This window comes from Ovis aries, chromosome 26 (genome assembly GCF_016772045.2).
Source record: "Ovis aries strain OAR_USU_Benz2616 breed Rambouillet chromosome 26, ARS-UI_Ramb_v3.0, whole genome shotgun sequence".
Classification (NCBI taxonomy): Eukaryota; Metazoa; Chordata; class Mammalia; order Artiodactyla; family Bovidae; genus Ovis; species Ovis aries.
The window spans coordinates 34,213,205-34,232,088 of NC_056079.1; the positions used below are offsets into that span (position 1 = coordinate 34,213,205).

At 38.3% G+C, this 18,884-nt stretch overlaps 1 protein-coding gene across 1 annotated transcript in view; it reads left to right on the top strand.

Annotated features, from left to right (window-relative positions):
- ADAM18 (ADAM metallopeptidase domain 18) overlaps positions 1-18,884 on the top strand; it is a 135,485-nt gene that overhangs the window by 24,971 nt on the left and 91,630 nt on the right. Inside the window, exons 3-6 of the mRNA XM_027962623.2 lie at positions 10,323-10,378; positions 12,944-13,022; positions 15,798-15,874; positions 17,344-17,521. Of these exons, the coding sequence (XP_027818424.2) occupies positions 10,323-10,378; positions 12,944-13,022; positions 15,798-15,874; positions 17,344-17,521 (390 nt within the window). The remainder of the gene's footprint in view (positions 1-10,322; positions 10,379-12,943; positions 13,023-15,797; positions 15,875-17,343; positions 17,522-18,884) is intronic.

Here is an 18,884-nt window from a genome sequence, read left to right on the forward strand (position 1 = left end):
TGAGTGAAGGAATAATTTAGGAGTGTGGGATGGACATGTACACACTGCTCTATTTAAAATGGATAAGCAACAAGGACCTATGGTATGTATGGCACAGGAAACTCTGCTCAATATTTTGTGGCAGCCTGGATGGGAGGGGAGTTTGGGGGAGAATGGATACAGGTATATATATATATATATATATAACTGAATCCCTTTGCTGTCCATCATGAAACTCTCACAACATTGTTAATTGGCTATGCTTCAATATAAAATAAAAAGTTAAAGAGTATCAGTTTTATAATTTAAAAGTTTAAGACTCTTTTTATTTACCTTTGCATTGAATCAGATCATACTGATTTGTATTTGCTTGGAAAACCACATATTTTTATTGCTAATTCCTAGGCCCTTCCCTTCATCTCTCAGGCTCTTCTGAAGCACTTGTTCACAATTTTCAAGAAATATTAAATACTATTGATGAATCATACTGGTAGAAATAAACAACATTAATTAAGTGTGACAATGGTTCAGACTGCAATGTATGGAAAAAAAACATTATTAATGGCCACAGTTAAAGTGATAGAACAAATGGTTTTGAGCAAAATTTAGACCTGCAAATTTGACCCAGAAGCATCAGACTTATTAGAAATAATGGCCAAAGAAAAAGAAAATTAAAAATATCACATTTGCCTGAAATGTGATATTATTTAAATAATTGAAGTAAACAACTTGAAGTTTAAAGTGATAGATATTATATTTATTGATGATGAAAGAATGTCAGTAAATATTAACTGGAAAAAGAATTTGAAAAATGTGCACTACTACTAAAAACTGATTAAATTGAAGACATTCCATCTTGAATATTTTCCTGATTAAAATATTTTAAATTGGCATAATTATGCTGTTTTAGATTGCAGACCAGAAACTAGAAGTCATAATACAGGGGTTTAGATTTCCATATGGTTAAGAAATGGGGTCAATATATAGAAACCCTGAGAAAATGCTTTCAGTTCGAAGGAACAATTTTTGAAATGAGTTAAGTAAAAAAATTAAGACTCCAATAACTCTATTTTGATATACAGTATTAGAATATATTATGATTATGTTCTACTACTGAAAAATTATAATAAAAACTAAATGTATAAAATTGTACTTGAAAATCATAATAAAATTTCCTTTAGAGAAGTATTTTTTTAATACTACTCTCACTTAACTCTCACATTAACCTTTTGAAATATTTTATATATATTTTCATATATGTGAGAAAGGATTACAGATGTTAAAGTAGTCAGAGTTATCAGTTTTAGGACATGGAGTTATGACTTTAATTTATGAATATTTTCCCATTAAGAGTAAACTACATACTGTTGAAAAAATATTTGGATTTAAGCTTTTTTTTTCTGATTTGCTTCCATTTGTATGTATATTGTCATTGCATGATCACTTTAAACTTCAAGTTGTTCACTTGTTCCACAGTTATGTCAAAGTATATAGCGACGATTCAGGATGTGAAATGTGCAGTGTCTGTCTACATGTTTTTAAATCTATCTATGTTTCATTACTGGTAATTGGTCTGTTCGCATTTTCTATTTTTTTCCTGGTTCAGCCTTGGGATTTGTACCTTTCTAAGAATTTATATGCAAAGTATATCATGAGAAACGCTAAACTGGAAGAAACACAAGCTGGAGTCAAGATTGCAGGGAGAAATCTCAATAACTTCAGATATGCAGATGACACCACCCTTAAGGCAGAAAGTAAAGAGGAACTAAAAAGCCTCTTGATGAAAGTGAAAGAGGAGAGTGAAAAAGTTGGCTTAAAGCTCAACATTCAGAAAACGAAGATCATGGCATCTGGTCCTATCACTTCATGGGAAATGATGGGGAAACAGTGGAAACAGTGTCGGACTTTATTTTGGGGGGCTCCAAAATCACTGCAGATGGTGACTGCAGCCATGAAATTAAAAGATGCTTACTCCTTGGAAGAAAAGTTATGACCAACCTAGATAGCATATTCAAAAGCAGAGACATTACTTTGCCGACTAAGGTCCATCTAGTCAAGGCTATGGGTTTTCCAGTAGTCATGTATGGATGTTAGAGTTGGACTGTGAAGAAGGCTGAGCACTGAAGAATTGATGCTTTTTTGAACTGTGGTGTTGGAGAAGACTCTTGAGAGTCCCTTGGACTGCAAGGAGATCCAACCAGTCCATTCTGAAGGAGACCAGCCCTGGGATTTCTTTGGAAGGAATGATGCTAAAGCTGAAACTCCAGTACTCTGGCCACCTCATGCAAAGAGTTGACTCATTGGGAAAGACTCTGATGCTGGGAGGGATTGGGGGCAGGAGAAGAAAGGGACAACCGAGGATGAGATGGCTGGATGGCGTCACTGACTCGATGGACGTGAGTCTGAGTGAACTCTGGGAGTTGGTGATGGAATCCTGGCGTGCTGTGATTCATGGGGTCGCAAAGAGTCAGACACGACTGAGGGACTGAACTGAACTGAACTGAAGAATTAATCCATTTCATCTAGGTTGTCCATTTTCTTAACTTATAGCTGTTAACAGTCTTTTATGGTCTTCCCTGGTGGCTCAGTGGTAAAGAACCCTCCTGCCAATTCAATCCCTGGGTCAGGAAGATCCTCTGGAGAAGGAGATAACAACACATTCCAGTATTCTCGCCTGGGGAATCCCATGGATTGAGGAGCAAAGGAGATTGACATGACTTAGCAACTAAGCAACAACAGTAGTCTCTTCAGTTCAGTTCAGTTCAGTCACTCAGTCATGTCCAACTCTCTGCGACCGCATGGATCACAGCATGCTAGGCTTCCCTGTCCATCACCGACTCCCAGAGTTCACTCAAACTCATGTCCATTGAGTCGGTGATGCCATCCAGCCATCTCATCCTCTGTCGTCTCCTTCTCCTCCTGCCCCTAAATCCCTCCCAGCATCAGGGTCTTTTCCAATGAGTCAACTCTTTGCATGAGGTGGCCAAAGTACTGGAGTTTCAGCTTTAGCATCAGTCCTTCCAAAGAACACCCAGGACTGATCTCCTTTAGGATGGACTGGTTGGATCTCCTTGCAGTCCAAGGGACTCTCAAGAGTCTTCTCCAACACCACAGTTCAAAAGCATCAATTCTTCGGTGCTCAGCCTTCTTCACAGTCCAACTGTCACATCCATACATGACTACTGGAAAACCATAGCCTTAACTAGACAGACCTTTGTTGGTAAAGTAATGTCTCTGTTTTTTAAGATGCTATCTAGGTTGGTCATAACTTTTCTTCCAAGGAAAGCATCTTTCTTTCCAAGGAGTAAGCATCTTTTAATTTCATGGCTACAAGCACCATCTGCAGTGATTTTGGAGCCCCCTAAAATTAAGTCTGACACTATTTCCACTGTTTTCCCATCTATTTCCCATGAAGTGATGGGACCAGATGCCATGATCTTAGTTTTTGGGACATTGAGCTTTAAGCCAACTCTTTCACTCTCCACTTTCACTTTCATCAAGAGGCTTTTAGTTCCTCTTCACTTTCTGCCCTAAGGGTGGTGTCATCTGAATATCTGAGGTTATTGATATTTCTCCCGGCAATCTTGATTCCAGCTAGTGCTTCCTTCAGCCCAGTGTTTCTCATGATGTACTCTGCATATAAGTTAAATAAGCAGGGTGACAATATACAGACTTGATGTACTCCTTTTCATTTTTGGAACCAGTCTGTTGTTCCATGTCCAGTTCTAACTTATGGTCATCTATATTTCTGTGATGTCAGTTTTCATTTCTTTTTCATTTCTGATTTTATTAATTTGGGCCCTCTTTCTATTCTTTTTTTTTTTTTTTTGATGAGTCTTACTATAGTCTTGTATATTGTTTGAAATCACAGAGTGTGATGTCTCTGGTTTTGCTTTTCTTTTTCAAGATTGTTATAGCTATTAATGTTCTGTTTTAGGATTGTTTTCTCTATTTCTGTGAAAAATGACATTGGAATTTTCATAAGGATGCATTGACTCTATAAATCACTTTGAGTGGTATGGAAAAGTATTATTTCCTTCAACTCATAGACATAGATTATCTGTTTCTTCTCTAATTTTATTCATGATTGCTTTTTAGTGTTCAGTGTGTACGCTTTTCATCTCCTTTTATTCCTTTGTGCTTATTGCAAATGGGATTGGTTTCCTATTTTTCTTTCTAGTAGTTCATTGTTGCTGCTGCCAAGTCACTTCAGTCGTGTCTGACCCTGTGAGACCCCAGAGATGGCCACCCACCAGGCTTCGCTGTCCCTGGGATTCTCCAGGCAAGAACACTGGAGTGTGTTGCCATTTCCTTCTCCAATGCATAAAAGTGAAAAGTAAAAGAAGTCGCTTAGTCGTGTCCGACTCTTTGCAACACCATGGACTGCAGCCTACCAGGCTCGTCCATCCATGGGATTTTCCAGGCAAGAGTACTGGAGTGGGGTGCCATTGTTAAGTGTATATAAACAACACTTATTTTTGTATTTTGGCCTTATGTCTTAAAACTTTTCTGAGTTCATGTATTCTGATAGCTTTTTGGCATCGTCTTTAGGAATTTTTGTACATGTGATCATGTCATCTGCAGACACAATGTTACTTCTTTCACCCCTTTTGTTTTCTCTGTTTAAGGGAAGCTCCTGTAACTAGGTGATTTCCTAGCCTTTCTTCCAGTGCCTCTGTATAAAGTGGGGCAATATGTGTGGACAAATTCCATTGAGGGAGAATTGGAGTTAGTTTTATAATGATCATTGGAATGAATCAGAGCAAGAAAGCACAGGGAATGCCTTCACATCTGTCCAAGTTCCCAGATGACAACTCTTTATGTACCCAGTCAGTTGCCAAGTACAAGTTATTTAGAAGCTCAGCCCCCAGGCAGCAGCCTGGGAAGTATGTACTCAAATCCTTTTCACAGAGAACTTGGGACTTTTATGTTTTTTCCTGTTCCATCTGCCTTGAGCCCAGGAAAATAATCCTGGGATGTGCTTGCATTTCTGTATAAACATCTTCTCTTAAGAAGATTCTCAGTCAGTCAGTTCAGTCGTTCAGTCATGTCCAACTCTTTGTGACCCCATGAATCACAGCACGCCAGGCCTCCCTGTCCATCACCATCTCCCGGAGTTCACACAGACTCGCATCCATCGAGTCAGTGATGCCATCCAGCCATCTCATCCTCTGTCATCCCCTTTTCCTCCTGACCCCAATCCCTCCCAGCATCAGAGTCTTTTCCAATGAGTCAACTCTTCACACGAGGTAGCCAAAGTACTGGAGTTTCAGCTTTAGCATCATTCCTTCCAAAGAACACCCCAGGGCTGATCTCCTTTAGAGTGGACTGGCTGGATCTCCTTGCAGTCCAAGGAACTCTCAACAGTCTTATCCAACACCACAGTTCAAAAGCATCAGTACTTCAACACTCAGCTTTCTTCACAGTCCAACTCTCACATACATACATGACTACTGGAAAAACCATAGCCTTGACTAGATGGATATTTGCTGGTAAAGTAATGTCTCTGCTTTTGAATATGCTATCTAGGTTGGTCATAACTTTTCTTCCAAGGAGTAAGTGTCTTTTAATTTCATGGCTACAATCACCATCTGCAGTGGTTTTGGAGCCCCCCCAAATCAAGTCCGACACTGTTTCCACTGTTTCCCCATCATTTCCCATGAAGTGATGGGACCAGATGCCATGATCTTCATTTTCTGAGTGTTGAGCTTTAAGCCAACTTTTTCACTCTCCTCTTTCACTTTCATCAAGAGGCTTTTTAGTTCCTCTTCACTTTCTGCCATAAGGGTGATGTCATCTGCATATCTGAGGTTATTGAGATTTCTCCCAGCAACTGATTGATTCCAGCTTGTGTTTCTTCCAGCCCAGCGTTTCTCATGATATACTCTGTGTATAAGTTAAATAAGCAGGGTGACGATTTACAGCCTTGATGTACTCCTTTTCCTATTTGGAATCAGTCTTAAGTTCCATGTCCAGTTCTAACTGTTGCTTCCTGACCTGCATATAGGTTTCTCAAGAGGCAGATCAGGTGGTCTGGTATTCCCATCACTTTCAGAATTTTCCACAGTTGATTGTGATCCACACAGTCAAAGGCTTTGGCATAGTCAATAAAGCAGAAATAGATATTTTTCTGGAACTCTCTTGCTTTTTTGATGATCCAGCGGGAGTTCACAATTTGATCTCTGGTTCCTCTGCCTTTTCTAAAACCAGCTTGAACATCAGGAAGTTCACCATTCCCATATTGCTGAAGCCTGGCTTGGAGAATTTTGAGCATTGCTTTACTAGCATGTGAGATGAGTGCAATTGTGTGGTAGTTTGAGCATTCTTTGGCATTGGCTTTCTTTGGAATTGGAATGAAAATGGACCTTTCCCAGTCCTGTGGTGACTGCTGAGCTTTCCAAATTTGCTGGCATATTGAGTGCAGTACTTTCACAGCATCATCTTCTAGCATTTGAAATAGCTCAACTGGAATTCCATCACTGCCACTAGCTTTGTTCATAGTGATGTTTCCTAAGGCCCACTTGACTTCACATTCTAGGATGTCTGTCTCTAGGTGAGTGAACATACCATCATTATTATCTGGGTTGTGAAGATCTTTTTTGTACAGTTCTTCTGTGTATTCTTGCCATCTCTTCTTAATGTCTTATGCTTCTGTTAGGTCCATACCATTTCTGTCCTTTATTATGCCCATCTTTGCATGAAGTGTTCCCTTGGTATCTCTAATTTTCTTGAAGAGATCTCTAGTCTTTCTCATTCTGTTCTTTTCCTCTATTTCTTTGCATTGATTGCTGAAGAAGGCTTTCTTATCTCTCCTTGCTATTCTTTGGAACTCTGCATTCAGATGCTTATATCTTTCCTTTTCTCCTTTGCTTTTCGCTTGTCTTCTTTTCACACTTATTTGTAAGGCCTCCCCAGACAGCCATTTTGCTTTTTTGCATTTCTTTTCCATGGGGATGGTCTTGATCCCTGTCTTCTGTACAATGTCACGAACCTCATTCCATAGTTCATCAGGCACTCTATCTATCAGATCTAGTCCCTTAAATCTATTTCTCACTTCCACTATATAATCATAAGGGATTTGATATAGGTCATACCTGAATGGTCTAGTGGGAACCTATAAATACTGACCCTGTCAGATTTCAGATTTGGGTTATATGGGATCCAAACGTTCAGGTGGCAGCCTTAAAAGTTGAGGTTGCATTGCCAATATTTTCTAAGTAGAAATGGAATATAGACTTTAAAAATTGTGAATTGCTATATTATATATCCATAACATATAATATTATACATTAGTATGTGTGAGTGTATGTGTGAGTCACTCAGTCATGTCTGAGTCTTTGTGACCCCATGGACTAGCCCACCAGTAGGCTCCTCTGTCCATGGGATTCTCCAGGCAAGAATACTGGAGCAGGTTGCCATTTCCTTCTTCAGGGAATCTTCCCAACCCAGGGATCAACCTCGGATCTCCTGCATTGCAGGTGGATTCTTTACTGCTGAGCCACCAGGGACATCAGTATACTTCAATTAAAAAAAAAAAATGAGATTCTCATTGTATAGAGAAGCTCCTATTAGGAAGAAACTGGAGACTTGATTTTCTTATTGAATTGAGCAAAGAGTGGGGGAGGGTAGTCAGGGGAAGCGCCCACCAGCTCTTTCAGGCTGGTATCCCTAATAGCAGTATCCTGGCAGTATCCCTAATAGTGCACAGGTGTAGTCTGATTTGAAGCTGGACCTTCAAGCTCCAACTGAGAATGTGAGTAGTCAAACCCCTTCCAGGAAGAAAGTGAGAGCTGGGTGCTTTGGCCTGCTCCATCTATAATGCACCTGGGAATAACCATGAGATGTGCTCATGGGTACATGAAAAATCTGCTTCTTTGTTTAATGGGAGACTCATGGATGCCAAGTCCCAGTGGCTGTCTGAACTAGGCTACTTGGAAACCAGTCCCTTGGGTGGCAGCCTTAAAAGTTGTGCTGCTGAGTGGACCTAGAGATTGTCATACTGAGAGAAGTAAGTCAGACAGAGAAGAAACATCGTATGACACCCCTTATATGTGGAATCTAAAAAGAAACAATACAAATGAACTTGCAAAGCAGAAAGAGACTCACAGACTGAGAGATAAGGACAGGGATAAGGATGAGGGGAAGGGATAGTTAGGGAGTTTGGGATGGGCTGTACACACCGCTATATTTAAAATGGATACCCAACAAGGATCTACTGTATAGCACATGGAACTCTGCTTAATGTCTGTGGCAACCTGGATGGCAGGTGAGTTTGCAGGAGAATGGATACATGTATATATAAGGTTGATTCCCTTTGATGTGCACCTGAAACTACCACAGCATTGTTAATCAGCTATGCCTGCTTTGTTGCTTGTTGCATCTGACTCTTTGCAACCCCATGGGCTGTAGCCTGCCAGGCTTCTCTGTCCATGGGATTTCCTAGGCAAGAATCCTGGAGTGTATTGCCATTACCTTTTCTAGAGGATCTTCTTGACCCATGGATCAAACCTGGGTCTCCTGCACAGCAGGCGGATTCTTTGCCATCTGAACTACCAGGGAAGCCCTAAATGGCTATACTCCAATATAAAATAAAAAGTTAAAAAAAAAAAAGTTGTGCTGCTGAATGCCTGGTCCAAACCTTTTGGTGCTGAGGGAGATACTGAAAATTGGGGCTTCTCTCCTTATTGGAGCCTATTTTGCCAGGGCTGGGTTTTATGGTGTGTGTGTTCAGCCTTTCCTGCCCTTTTGCGTGGTGGATATTTTCTCAGTCACCCAGTATTGAGGAGCCACTCTGCTACTTCCTGGATTTTTCTCAGAGGCAATTCACCCATGCAAAGCTTATATTTGATATACCTGTGGGAGGAAGATAAGACCAGAGCCTCTTATCCAGTCATCAGGTTTATTTCATGTTCCTGGGTATATTTATTTTTGATTGGATTAACACTGCTAATTCCATTTGGTTGATTGCTTAACTTTGTGATTTTCCTTTAAAATGTATTATACTTTCTTTTGGCAGGCAGTTAGGTTACCTATTGGTTACCTAACCAGATTGAAAATATGCTTGTAATGTCTTTGGTGAGGCTTCCTTGGTGGCTCAGTGGTGAAGAATCTGCTTGCAATGCAGGAGACTCGGGTTTAATACCTGGGTCAGGAAGATACCCTTGAGAAGGAAATAACAAACTGTTCTAGTATTCTTGCCTGGGAAATCCCATGGACAGAGAAGCCTAGCGGGCTACAGTCTATGGGGTTGTAAAGAATGAGACACGACTGAGCGACTAAACCACAATGTCTTTAGGATGAATGTCTCGAGTAACCCCGACTCTAGTTTCTGGGTTTCTAGGTTAGTTTCTCCTTAACACTAAAATTTGACCCTTCTGTGATCTTTACTGAATGGCGTGAGCGTGTTCAGTGACATTTTTCTCCTCTGGTTGGTCAGACCTTGAATGTCTCCCAGCACTATATGAGCTGTGGGTTTTATTCCTCAGCTCCTCAGTTCTTTGCCCATGGTGTTGGACAGACCATAAATTCACAAAGTGATTCCTACCATCTAGTGTTCAGACCATTAAAGAAACTCTACCTCTGAGTATGGGAAAAACCTGTGGCTTCCTTCCAACCAATAGGATATGGCCCAGTAGATGGAGGTACCTCTGAGGATCATATTTGTTAAAGGACAAAGATTGGATTTCGTGCCTGTATTGTTCTTTCACATAAAACATGTTTTGCTAGACAGTCTCTCACCCTCCGGATGATGTCTTAAAAGCAGCCTGCCGTACTGTGTACTCTGCACATCTGCTCCTGGACCCCTTCCCATCAAGGTGATGAGGACCATTATAGCTTAGTCCCTGGAGTCTCCCAGCTCGTATTGCTGGAGCCGCAGCATCCTTCCCTTGCTTCCTTCTCTTAGCTCTGTCTTTAGCTTATATGTGAAGCATTGCAAAGCGGCTCTAGTGTTTGAGATTGTGTATTTATGTATTTATAAACATGTTACTGTTTCATTGTATTTGGTGTAGCATGTAAGCCTACAGTCATGCCTCATTCATTTTGGCTAAAAATGAGTATGTTTTTTATACACATAAACAGTAGAATCTAGCATTAATACATAGTAAAGTTATATTTCTTCAAAATATAGCTTTCATCTCTTGTTTTCAAAAGCCATTCCCTACATTTATCGCCCTCATCCTGAATTTATTTAAAAATTTAAAATTCCTGCTAGTTAGAACAAAATATTCTGAAGGGTATATGCTTTTTAAAAATGTATTGGGTGAGTCTTTTTTGACTTTAGTGAAAAATACTCTTTTATTTATTTCTGATTTACTTAATTACCTTTATTTGCTTTATTTTAGGTGACTTATATCATTACCATTGATAACAAACCATACACTCTGCATCTCAGAAAACAGTAAGAAATAATTTTCCCTTAAAGCTAAGAACTTACTTTTTAAAAAAATGTTTTTGTACACTATTTAAATTTAAGAATGCAGCAAAATGTAGGTTGTTTAATTAGTTTTTCAGTTTTGGATTCATTAGTTCCTGAATATTAAGTCTATGAGAACTTTGAATTTTTATTTTCCAGCTTGTTAGTTTCAAATAAATCTATGCATAAATAAGTAAGCATTTAAATCCATGACTCAAGAACTGCAAGTTATGTATCAAGTATATCCAGTATACAATCAAACATGTGTATATCATGTGGTTATTGGCAGAAAATTGAACTAGTTGCATACTTTGTGTGGAGGTTTTAATTATATATGTATTTATTTTTAAAAACTTTATTTGGTAAATTATGTGTATATACATATAATCATAAGACTCTCAAGTGTATAACTATAAGTTTAATATAGTATCACAATTTTCAACCATAAATCAGTTTTAAAACATTTCGTTCTCCACATTAGACCTGTCATACCATTTCACATTTAATGTCTGTTATCAGCCACTACTCTGGAAAACAAGCAATCTGTTTTCTGTCTCAATCTGTGTTTTTCAACATTTTGTATACTCAAATAGCCTCTTCTTTGCCTACATCTTTGAAAATATGTATTTTTAACAACTGTATTTTGTCTGCCTGTATTTTTGTGGTTGAGTAAGGCCTGAGAAAATTTTCTTTACTTAATTCATGATGATTCTCATCTAACTCATGATCATTAAACTCATGTTGGTCTTTAGCGTCACTACCATTCCATTAAAAAAAATTCTTTGGTAAGGTCATCAATGATCCTCATGTTTCTAAATGCCCGTTACTTTTTATTCTTCATTTTTCTTGATCATTCAGTGGCATTTTGTATAGCTGAGCAGCATCTCCTCCTTTTAACAGTTTCTTCATTTGGCTTCCAGGACACAGCAGGTCTCTTTGTTTGTCTCTTATCAGTGTATTCAGTCTTTCTCAGATTTTTTTTTTTTGTTTTTCTGATTCCACCTTATCTCTCTCATCTTAGGAGTACTCCATGGTGCTATTCTTCAGTCCCCCTTTTTTCCCTACCTATACTCAATCACCTGGTTCTTTCATCTGCTTCTATGGGTGTATTGGTTACTCCCAAACTTATTATATCTTTACTTTATTTCTCTTTAACAAATGCCACATTTGTGTATTTGACTTCTTATTTGATAACCAAAGTTTGCTGTGATTCTCATATTTAATGTGCCTAAAATATACTTCTGGTCATTTTTCAAAATTTGTCTTTTCCTCAGGGATTTTAGTAAATGGCATGTCTACTTTTTCAGTTTCTCAGAACAAAAATGTTAGAGTCGCTCTTGACATCTTATGTTTTTCTTTTGTTTTCCTCCACATCCAGTGGATTACTAAATCCCATGTGATCTACATTCAAAATGCATTCAACAGAAATCAAACCAATATTTTAAAGTAATCACTAATCAATTAAAAATAAATATATTTTTTTAATGCATTCAGCAATTAGACTTCCATCACTGCTACAATCCTAGTTCAAGCTACCATCATGTCTTTACTGGATAATAGCCTATCATCCAGCTATTGCAGCCTAGCTGATCACTTTGTTTGTGCTTATCGTCCTACAGTAGGTTCTCAACAGGACGTTCAGTCTGATTCTATTAAAATGTTGGTCTGATCCTGCACTCTTCCTGTTCAGAATCTCCCAGTGGTGGCTTCTCATTTCTAGGACACCACCTCTTACTATTGTCTCTTGTCTTGTCTCCACAATTCACCACACGTACTTTGTCCTCTAGATGGTCTTCATAGATACAAAACCTATCTCTGCCTCAGGATATTTGCGTTTCCTCCTAGATCTGTGCAGATCCAAGTGGCTTGTTTTTCAGGTCTTCAGTAGTCAAATCACTTAGCCTTTCCTTGCCATCCTGTCTACATTTGCAACCAACCTTTGGGCCTTATTTATTATCACCTAAGTTGGCTCAGATGGTAAAGCTTCTGTCTACAATGTGGGAGACCTAGGTTTGATCCCTAGGTCGGGAAGATTCCCTGAATAAGGAAATAGCAACCCACTCCGGTACTCTTGCCTAGAAAATCCCATAGACGGAGGAGCCTGGTGCAGGCTACTGACCGTGGTGTCGCAGGTTCAGACACGACTGAGTGACTTCACTTTTACTTTCACTTTCAACATACTAGCAGTATGTGTCTCTCATTATGAAGAAGACTGTGGTTTTGTCTTTTCTATATTGCTGTACTCCAGTGCCTTGAATTGAACCTGTCAGATTGTTGGCACTCAGCAAATATTGTTGAATGAAGACATTTGTAGGCACACACACAAATATCTGATATGGAGGATTCAAAGTCTATTCTGGTGTTAAGAAAGCCCAAACTCTCTGAGATGCCAGGTCAGTGAATTTACACTGTGATGGCATGCTAAAATGACTCTAATTAAAGAATACACTTATATGAATCCTATATATTTTACTCATACTTTTATTATTTTAATGTTTATGTTCATAGTAAATTCATGACTCAACCACTTTTAGTTTTTGTTTTCCTTAGCTCATTTGTATCCCAGAACTTTTTGGTTTATACATATAATGAAACTGGATCTTTGCATTCTGAGTCTTCATATTTTAAGGTAAGACCCAGATGTTGTAGACATTCATTACCACATATTTCCTTATTAAAGTGGGCTTACCATTACCATTGGGATAAGCTTGTTCCATGTTGGCAGTTTCATACAAATATTTTATTTCATATTCCATGTATGATAGGGATGAAATCCAGATCCAGAGAACACGTCTGGGCACCTCATTGGTATAAAATAAAGAAATGTGTCAAAACTTATTTTCCTTGAAAACCACTTTTATTTTTTATTTTTTTAAATATAATTTTACTTATTTTAATTGGAGGCTAATCACTTTACAATATTGTATTGGTTTTGCCATACAGCAACAGGAATCTGTCACAGGTGTACACACACGTTCCCCATCCTGAACCCCCCTCCCACCTCCGTCCCCATACCATCCCTCTGGGTCATCCCAGTGCACTAGACCCGAGCATCCTGTATCATGCATTGAACCTGGTCTGGTGATTTGTTTCACATATGATATTATGCATGTTTCAATGCCATCCTCCCAAATCATCCCACCCTTGCCCTCTCCCACAGAGTCCAAAAGACTGTTCTATAAATCTGTGTCTCTCTTGCTGTCTTGCATATAGGGTTATCATTAACATCTTTCTAAATTCCATATATATGCACTAGTATACTGCACTGGTGTTTTTCTTTCTGGCTTACTTCACTCTGTGTAATCAGCTCCAGTTTCATCCACCTCGTTAGAATTGATTCAAATGTATTCTTTTTAATGGCTGAGTAATACTCCATTCTGTATGTACCACAGCTTTCATAGCCATTCATCTACTGATGGACATCTAGGTTGCTTCCATGTCCTGGCTATTATAAACAGTGCTGTGATGAACATTGGATTACAAGTGTCTCTTTCAATTCTGGTTTCCTCGGTGTGTATGCCCAGCAGAGGGATTGCTGGGTCATCAGGCAGTTCTGTTTCCAGTTTTTTAAGGAATCTCCACACTGTTCTCCATAGTGGCTGTACTAGTTTGCATTCCCACCAACAGTGTAAGAGGGTTTCCTTTTCTCTATACCCTCTCCAGCATTTATTGCTTGTAGACTTTTGGATCTCAGCCATTCTGACTGGTGTGAAATGGTACCTCATTGTGGTTTTGATTTGCATTTGTCTGATAATGAGTGACGGTGAGCATCTTTTCATGTGTTTGTTAGCCATCTGTATGTCTTTGGAGAAATGTCTGTTTAGTTCTTTGGCCCATTTTTTGATTGGGTGCATAGATTTATCTCTGAGCTTTCTATTTTGTTCTATTGATCTATATTTCTGTCTTTGTGACAGTACCGTACTGTCTTGATGACTGAAGTCAGGCAGGTTGATTCCTCCAGTTCCATTCTTCTTTCTCAAGATTGCTTTGGCTATTTGAGGTTTTTGTATTTCCATATAAATTGTGAAATTATTTGTTCTAGCTCTGTGAAAAATACCAAAACTGCCATATGGCCCAGAAATCCCACTGCTGGGCATACACACCAAGGAAACCAGAATTGAAAGAGACACTTGTAACCCAATGTTCATCACAGCACTATTTATAATAGCCAGGACATGGAAGCAACCTAGATGTCCATCAGTAGACGAATGGCTAAGAAAGCTGTGGTACATATACAGAATGGAGCTTGATAAGGATTGCATTGAATCTATAGATTGCTTTGGGTAGTATACTCATTTTCACTATATTGATTCTTCCAATCCATGAACACGGTATATTCCTCCATCTATTAGTGTCCTCTTTGATTTCCTTCACCAGTGTTTTACAGTTTTCTATATATAGGTCTTTTGTTTCTTTAGGTAGATATATTCTTAAGTATTTTATTCTTTTCATTGCAATGGTGAATGGAATTGTTTCCTTAATTTCTCTTTCTATTTTCTCATTATTAGTGTATAGGAATGCAAGGGATTTCTCTGTGTTGATTTTATACCCTGCAACTTTACTATGTTCATTGATTAGCTCTAGTAATTTTCTGATGTAGTCTTTAGGGTTTTCCATGTAGAGGATCATGTCATCTGCAAACAGTGAGAGTTTTACTTCTTCTTTTGCAATTTGGATTCCTTTTGTTTCTTTTTCTTTTCTGATTGCTGTGACCAAAACTTCCAAAACTATGTTGAATAGTAGTGGTGAAAGTGGGCACCTTTGTCTTGTTTCTGACTTTAGGGGAAATGCTTTCAGTTTTTCACCACTGAGGATAATGTTTGCTGTGGGTTTGTCATATATAACTTTTATTATGTTGAGGTATGTTCCTTCTATTCCTGCTTTCTGGGGAGTTTTTATCATAAATGGATGTTGAAATTTGTCAAAGGCTTTCTCTGCATCTATTGAGATAGTCATATGGCTTTTATTTTTCAATTTGTTAATGTGGTGTATTACATTGATTGATTTGTGGATACTGGAGAATCCTTGCATCCCTGGGATAAAGCCAAGTTGGTCATGATGTATGACCTTTCTAATGTGTTGTTGGATTCTGATTGCTAGAATTTTGTTAAGGATATTTGCATCTATGTTCATCAGTGATATTGGCCTGTAGTTTTCCTTTTTTGTGACATCTGTGTCAGGTTTTGGTATTAGGGTTATGGTGGTCTCATAGAATGAGTTTGGAAGTTTACATTCCTCTGCAATTTTGTGGAAGAGTTTAAGTTGAAAACCACTTTTAATAAATCTTTATGATACACAAATGTATTACTTTCAACTTTTTTAATGTTCTGAATATTTATAACATTTGCCAATACAGTTAATGCATAAATAATTTATTTATTGGCCTCACTGTACTGTTTTTCAGATGCATTGTCATTATCAAGGATACATTGCAGGTTTCCCAAATTCAGTCGTGACACTCAGGATCTGTTCTGGACTCAGGTAACAGAATCTTGGGGCTTCCCCATAACTCAGTGGGTAAAGACTCTTCTTGCAATGCAAGAGACACAGAAGTGGGTTCGATCCCTAGGTCAGGAAGATCCCCTGGAAGAGGGCATGACAACCCACTCCAGTTTTCTTGCTGGAAAAAATCCAATGGAGAGAGGAGCCTGGCGGGTTACAGCCCATCCCTGTTGGCTCAAAAAGTAAAGAATCTGCCTGCAGTGCAGGAGACCCACGTTCAGTCCCTGGGTTGGAAAGATTCCCTGGAGAAGGAAATGGCAACCCACTCTAGTATTCTTGCCTGGAGAATTCCATGGACAAAGGAGTCTGGTGAGCTACAATCCATGGGGTCACAAAGACTCAGACATGACTGAGCGAGTAACACACAACAGAATCTTTGAGGTTATTTATACATGAAAAGTTAGGATATACTTTGAAACAAAATTAGTGGCTGCAAAACACAAATCTGGGATATTTAAGGAGAATTCTAATCAGAACATTTTCTTCATGATGGCCTTAGTTTTTAATATTAATAAATGGGCCTTTGCAGTAACCATTGAAGTCAAATCACTCAAGGGAATCCTAACTGAAGATATGTTCAAGATATTGAGGAGAAAGAGACAGATGCATTAAAGAAAAAATTCAAACACACCCACCCCGCAAATCCTTTAGAACATCTTCCTGGATGTTATTGTTGTATTTTGTATCAGCTGTCTGGAATAGTTATGGAAAATTACATTAAATAGTTACTTAACTAAGCACAAGCTGTACATTCTCAGTGTAGGTATGCTTTGTATCAGATGTAAGAACACTAGCTGAGAAGGTACCTCAGATGTAAAAGGCCAGGGGTGATGATTTTCATTATTGATGTGGCAGGAAGAAGGTGGTCAGTTTATAAGATACAGGACCAGAGAAGAGCAAAAAGATTCTTCCCACCTTCCCTTTGCTTTTCATCTCCTGATGACCAGAATTTGTTGACTCAGAAACTTGACATTTTCTGAATGTGGCTTTCCTACATATCAGCCTTTTTAGACCTCCACCCTATATATCCACTGTCCCTCTGTAAGAACAGGAACTTTTTATTCTTGGGAATTCTCAACAAATGCCTTGGTTTCCAGCAAATCAGTTCAATTCAGTTGCTCAGTCGTGTCCGACTCTTTGCAACCCCATGCATGGCCTTATTACACCTTGAATGAATGTGACTGCTATATGGGGGAAAAAAAAAAAAAACCAACAACTTCTCAGTTTACTTAGTTCTTTAATACATGAGAAAAACTGAGGCAGATGTGGTTACTCAGTTACTAGTGGTAGCTGAAAAAAAAGTAGGAAAAGAGAGTGACTTTAAAACATGTTCCTCACTATGGTTGCTCATTTCTTATGGCATTTTGAATTATATATCTGATGGAATCATTTGCAGGATGATGGGATTATTTGCAGTATTTTTATGTCATTGTTTTCTAAATATTCAGGGGATTCCTTCAGTTTGAAAATATAAGCTATGGCATTGAGCCTTTGGAATCTTCAGCGAGATTTCAGCACATAATTTATCAAGTGAAAAATGACCATACAGATAAACCAATGTTGGCAGAAAATTACAGCAATATTTGGCAGAAAGATCAGTCCTATACAATCCATTTAAGCTCACAGGTAACTGAGACAATTCTGATGTCATGACACGCTATAAAATTACTTCTATAGAATTATGTTAATCAGGAAAAGGAGGTACTTAGCTGCTGAGTAGCAATATAACATTTGATATCTTTTTTCTACATGGGTATATAAAACATCCATATTCCATCTAAAATACATGGAAATATGCAATAATGTATTTCAAGCTTGTTGTTGTATGTTGTCTTATGTAATATTTTCTGTTTTTCACTTTTATTCAAGCAAAAGTGCTTATTATTGAATAAAATTAGGAATATAGAAATACTAGTTATCACTTCCCTGGTAAAATTGCTTTTAATATTTTGATATATAGGTTTACACACTACTGGGACATGTCTTTCTAAAATACTGTATCATTTGTATATTATTAAGCTTTTAATTTGTGGGCTGAATATAGAATTCTTAGTTGACAGGTGTTTTTCTTTAATCACTTTGGATATTTCAGTTCACTACCTTTTGGACTCCATAGTCTCTGATGAAGAATCAGATGTTAGTCATCTTATTGAGGATTCCTTTTGCACGATGTGTCCCTTCTTTGTTGATTCTTTCAAGAGTCTCTGTCTTTGCCTTATGACAGTTTTCTTATGATGTGTCTTTGATTGGATCCTTTTGAGTTTATCATACTTGGAGTCCATTAAGCTTCTTGGATGTTTAAATTAATTTTTTCATGAGATTTAGGAACATTTTGGCCATTAGTTCTTTCTTTTTTTTAATTTTATTTTTTTATTATTTTATTTTTTTTTATTTTTTAAATTTTAAAATCTTTAATTCTTACATGCGTTCCCAAACATGACCCCCCCTCCCACCTCCCTCCCCACAACATCTCTCTGGGTCATCCCCATGCACCAGCCCCAAGCATGCTGCACCCTACATCAGACATGGACTGGCGATTCAATTCTTACATGATAGTATACATGTTAGAATTCCCATTCTCCCAAATCATCCCACCCTCCCCTCTCCCTCTGAGTCCAAAAAGTCCGTTATACACATCTGTGTCTTTTTTCCTGTCTTGCATACAGGGTTGTCATTGCCATCTTCCTAAATTCCATATATATGTGTTAGTATACTGTATTGGTGTTTTTCTTTCTGGCTTACTTCACTCTGTATAATTGGCTCCAGTTTCATCCATCTCATCAGAACTGATTCAAATGAATTCTTTTTAATGGCTGAGTAATACTCCATTGTGTATATGTACCACAGCTTTCTTATCCATTCATCTGCTGATGGACATGCCCTGGCTATTATAAACAGTGCTACAATGAACATTGGGGTACATGTGTCTCTTTCAATTCTGGTTTCCTCAGTGTGTATGCCCAGCAGTGGGATTGCTACAAAATAGAAA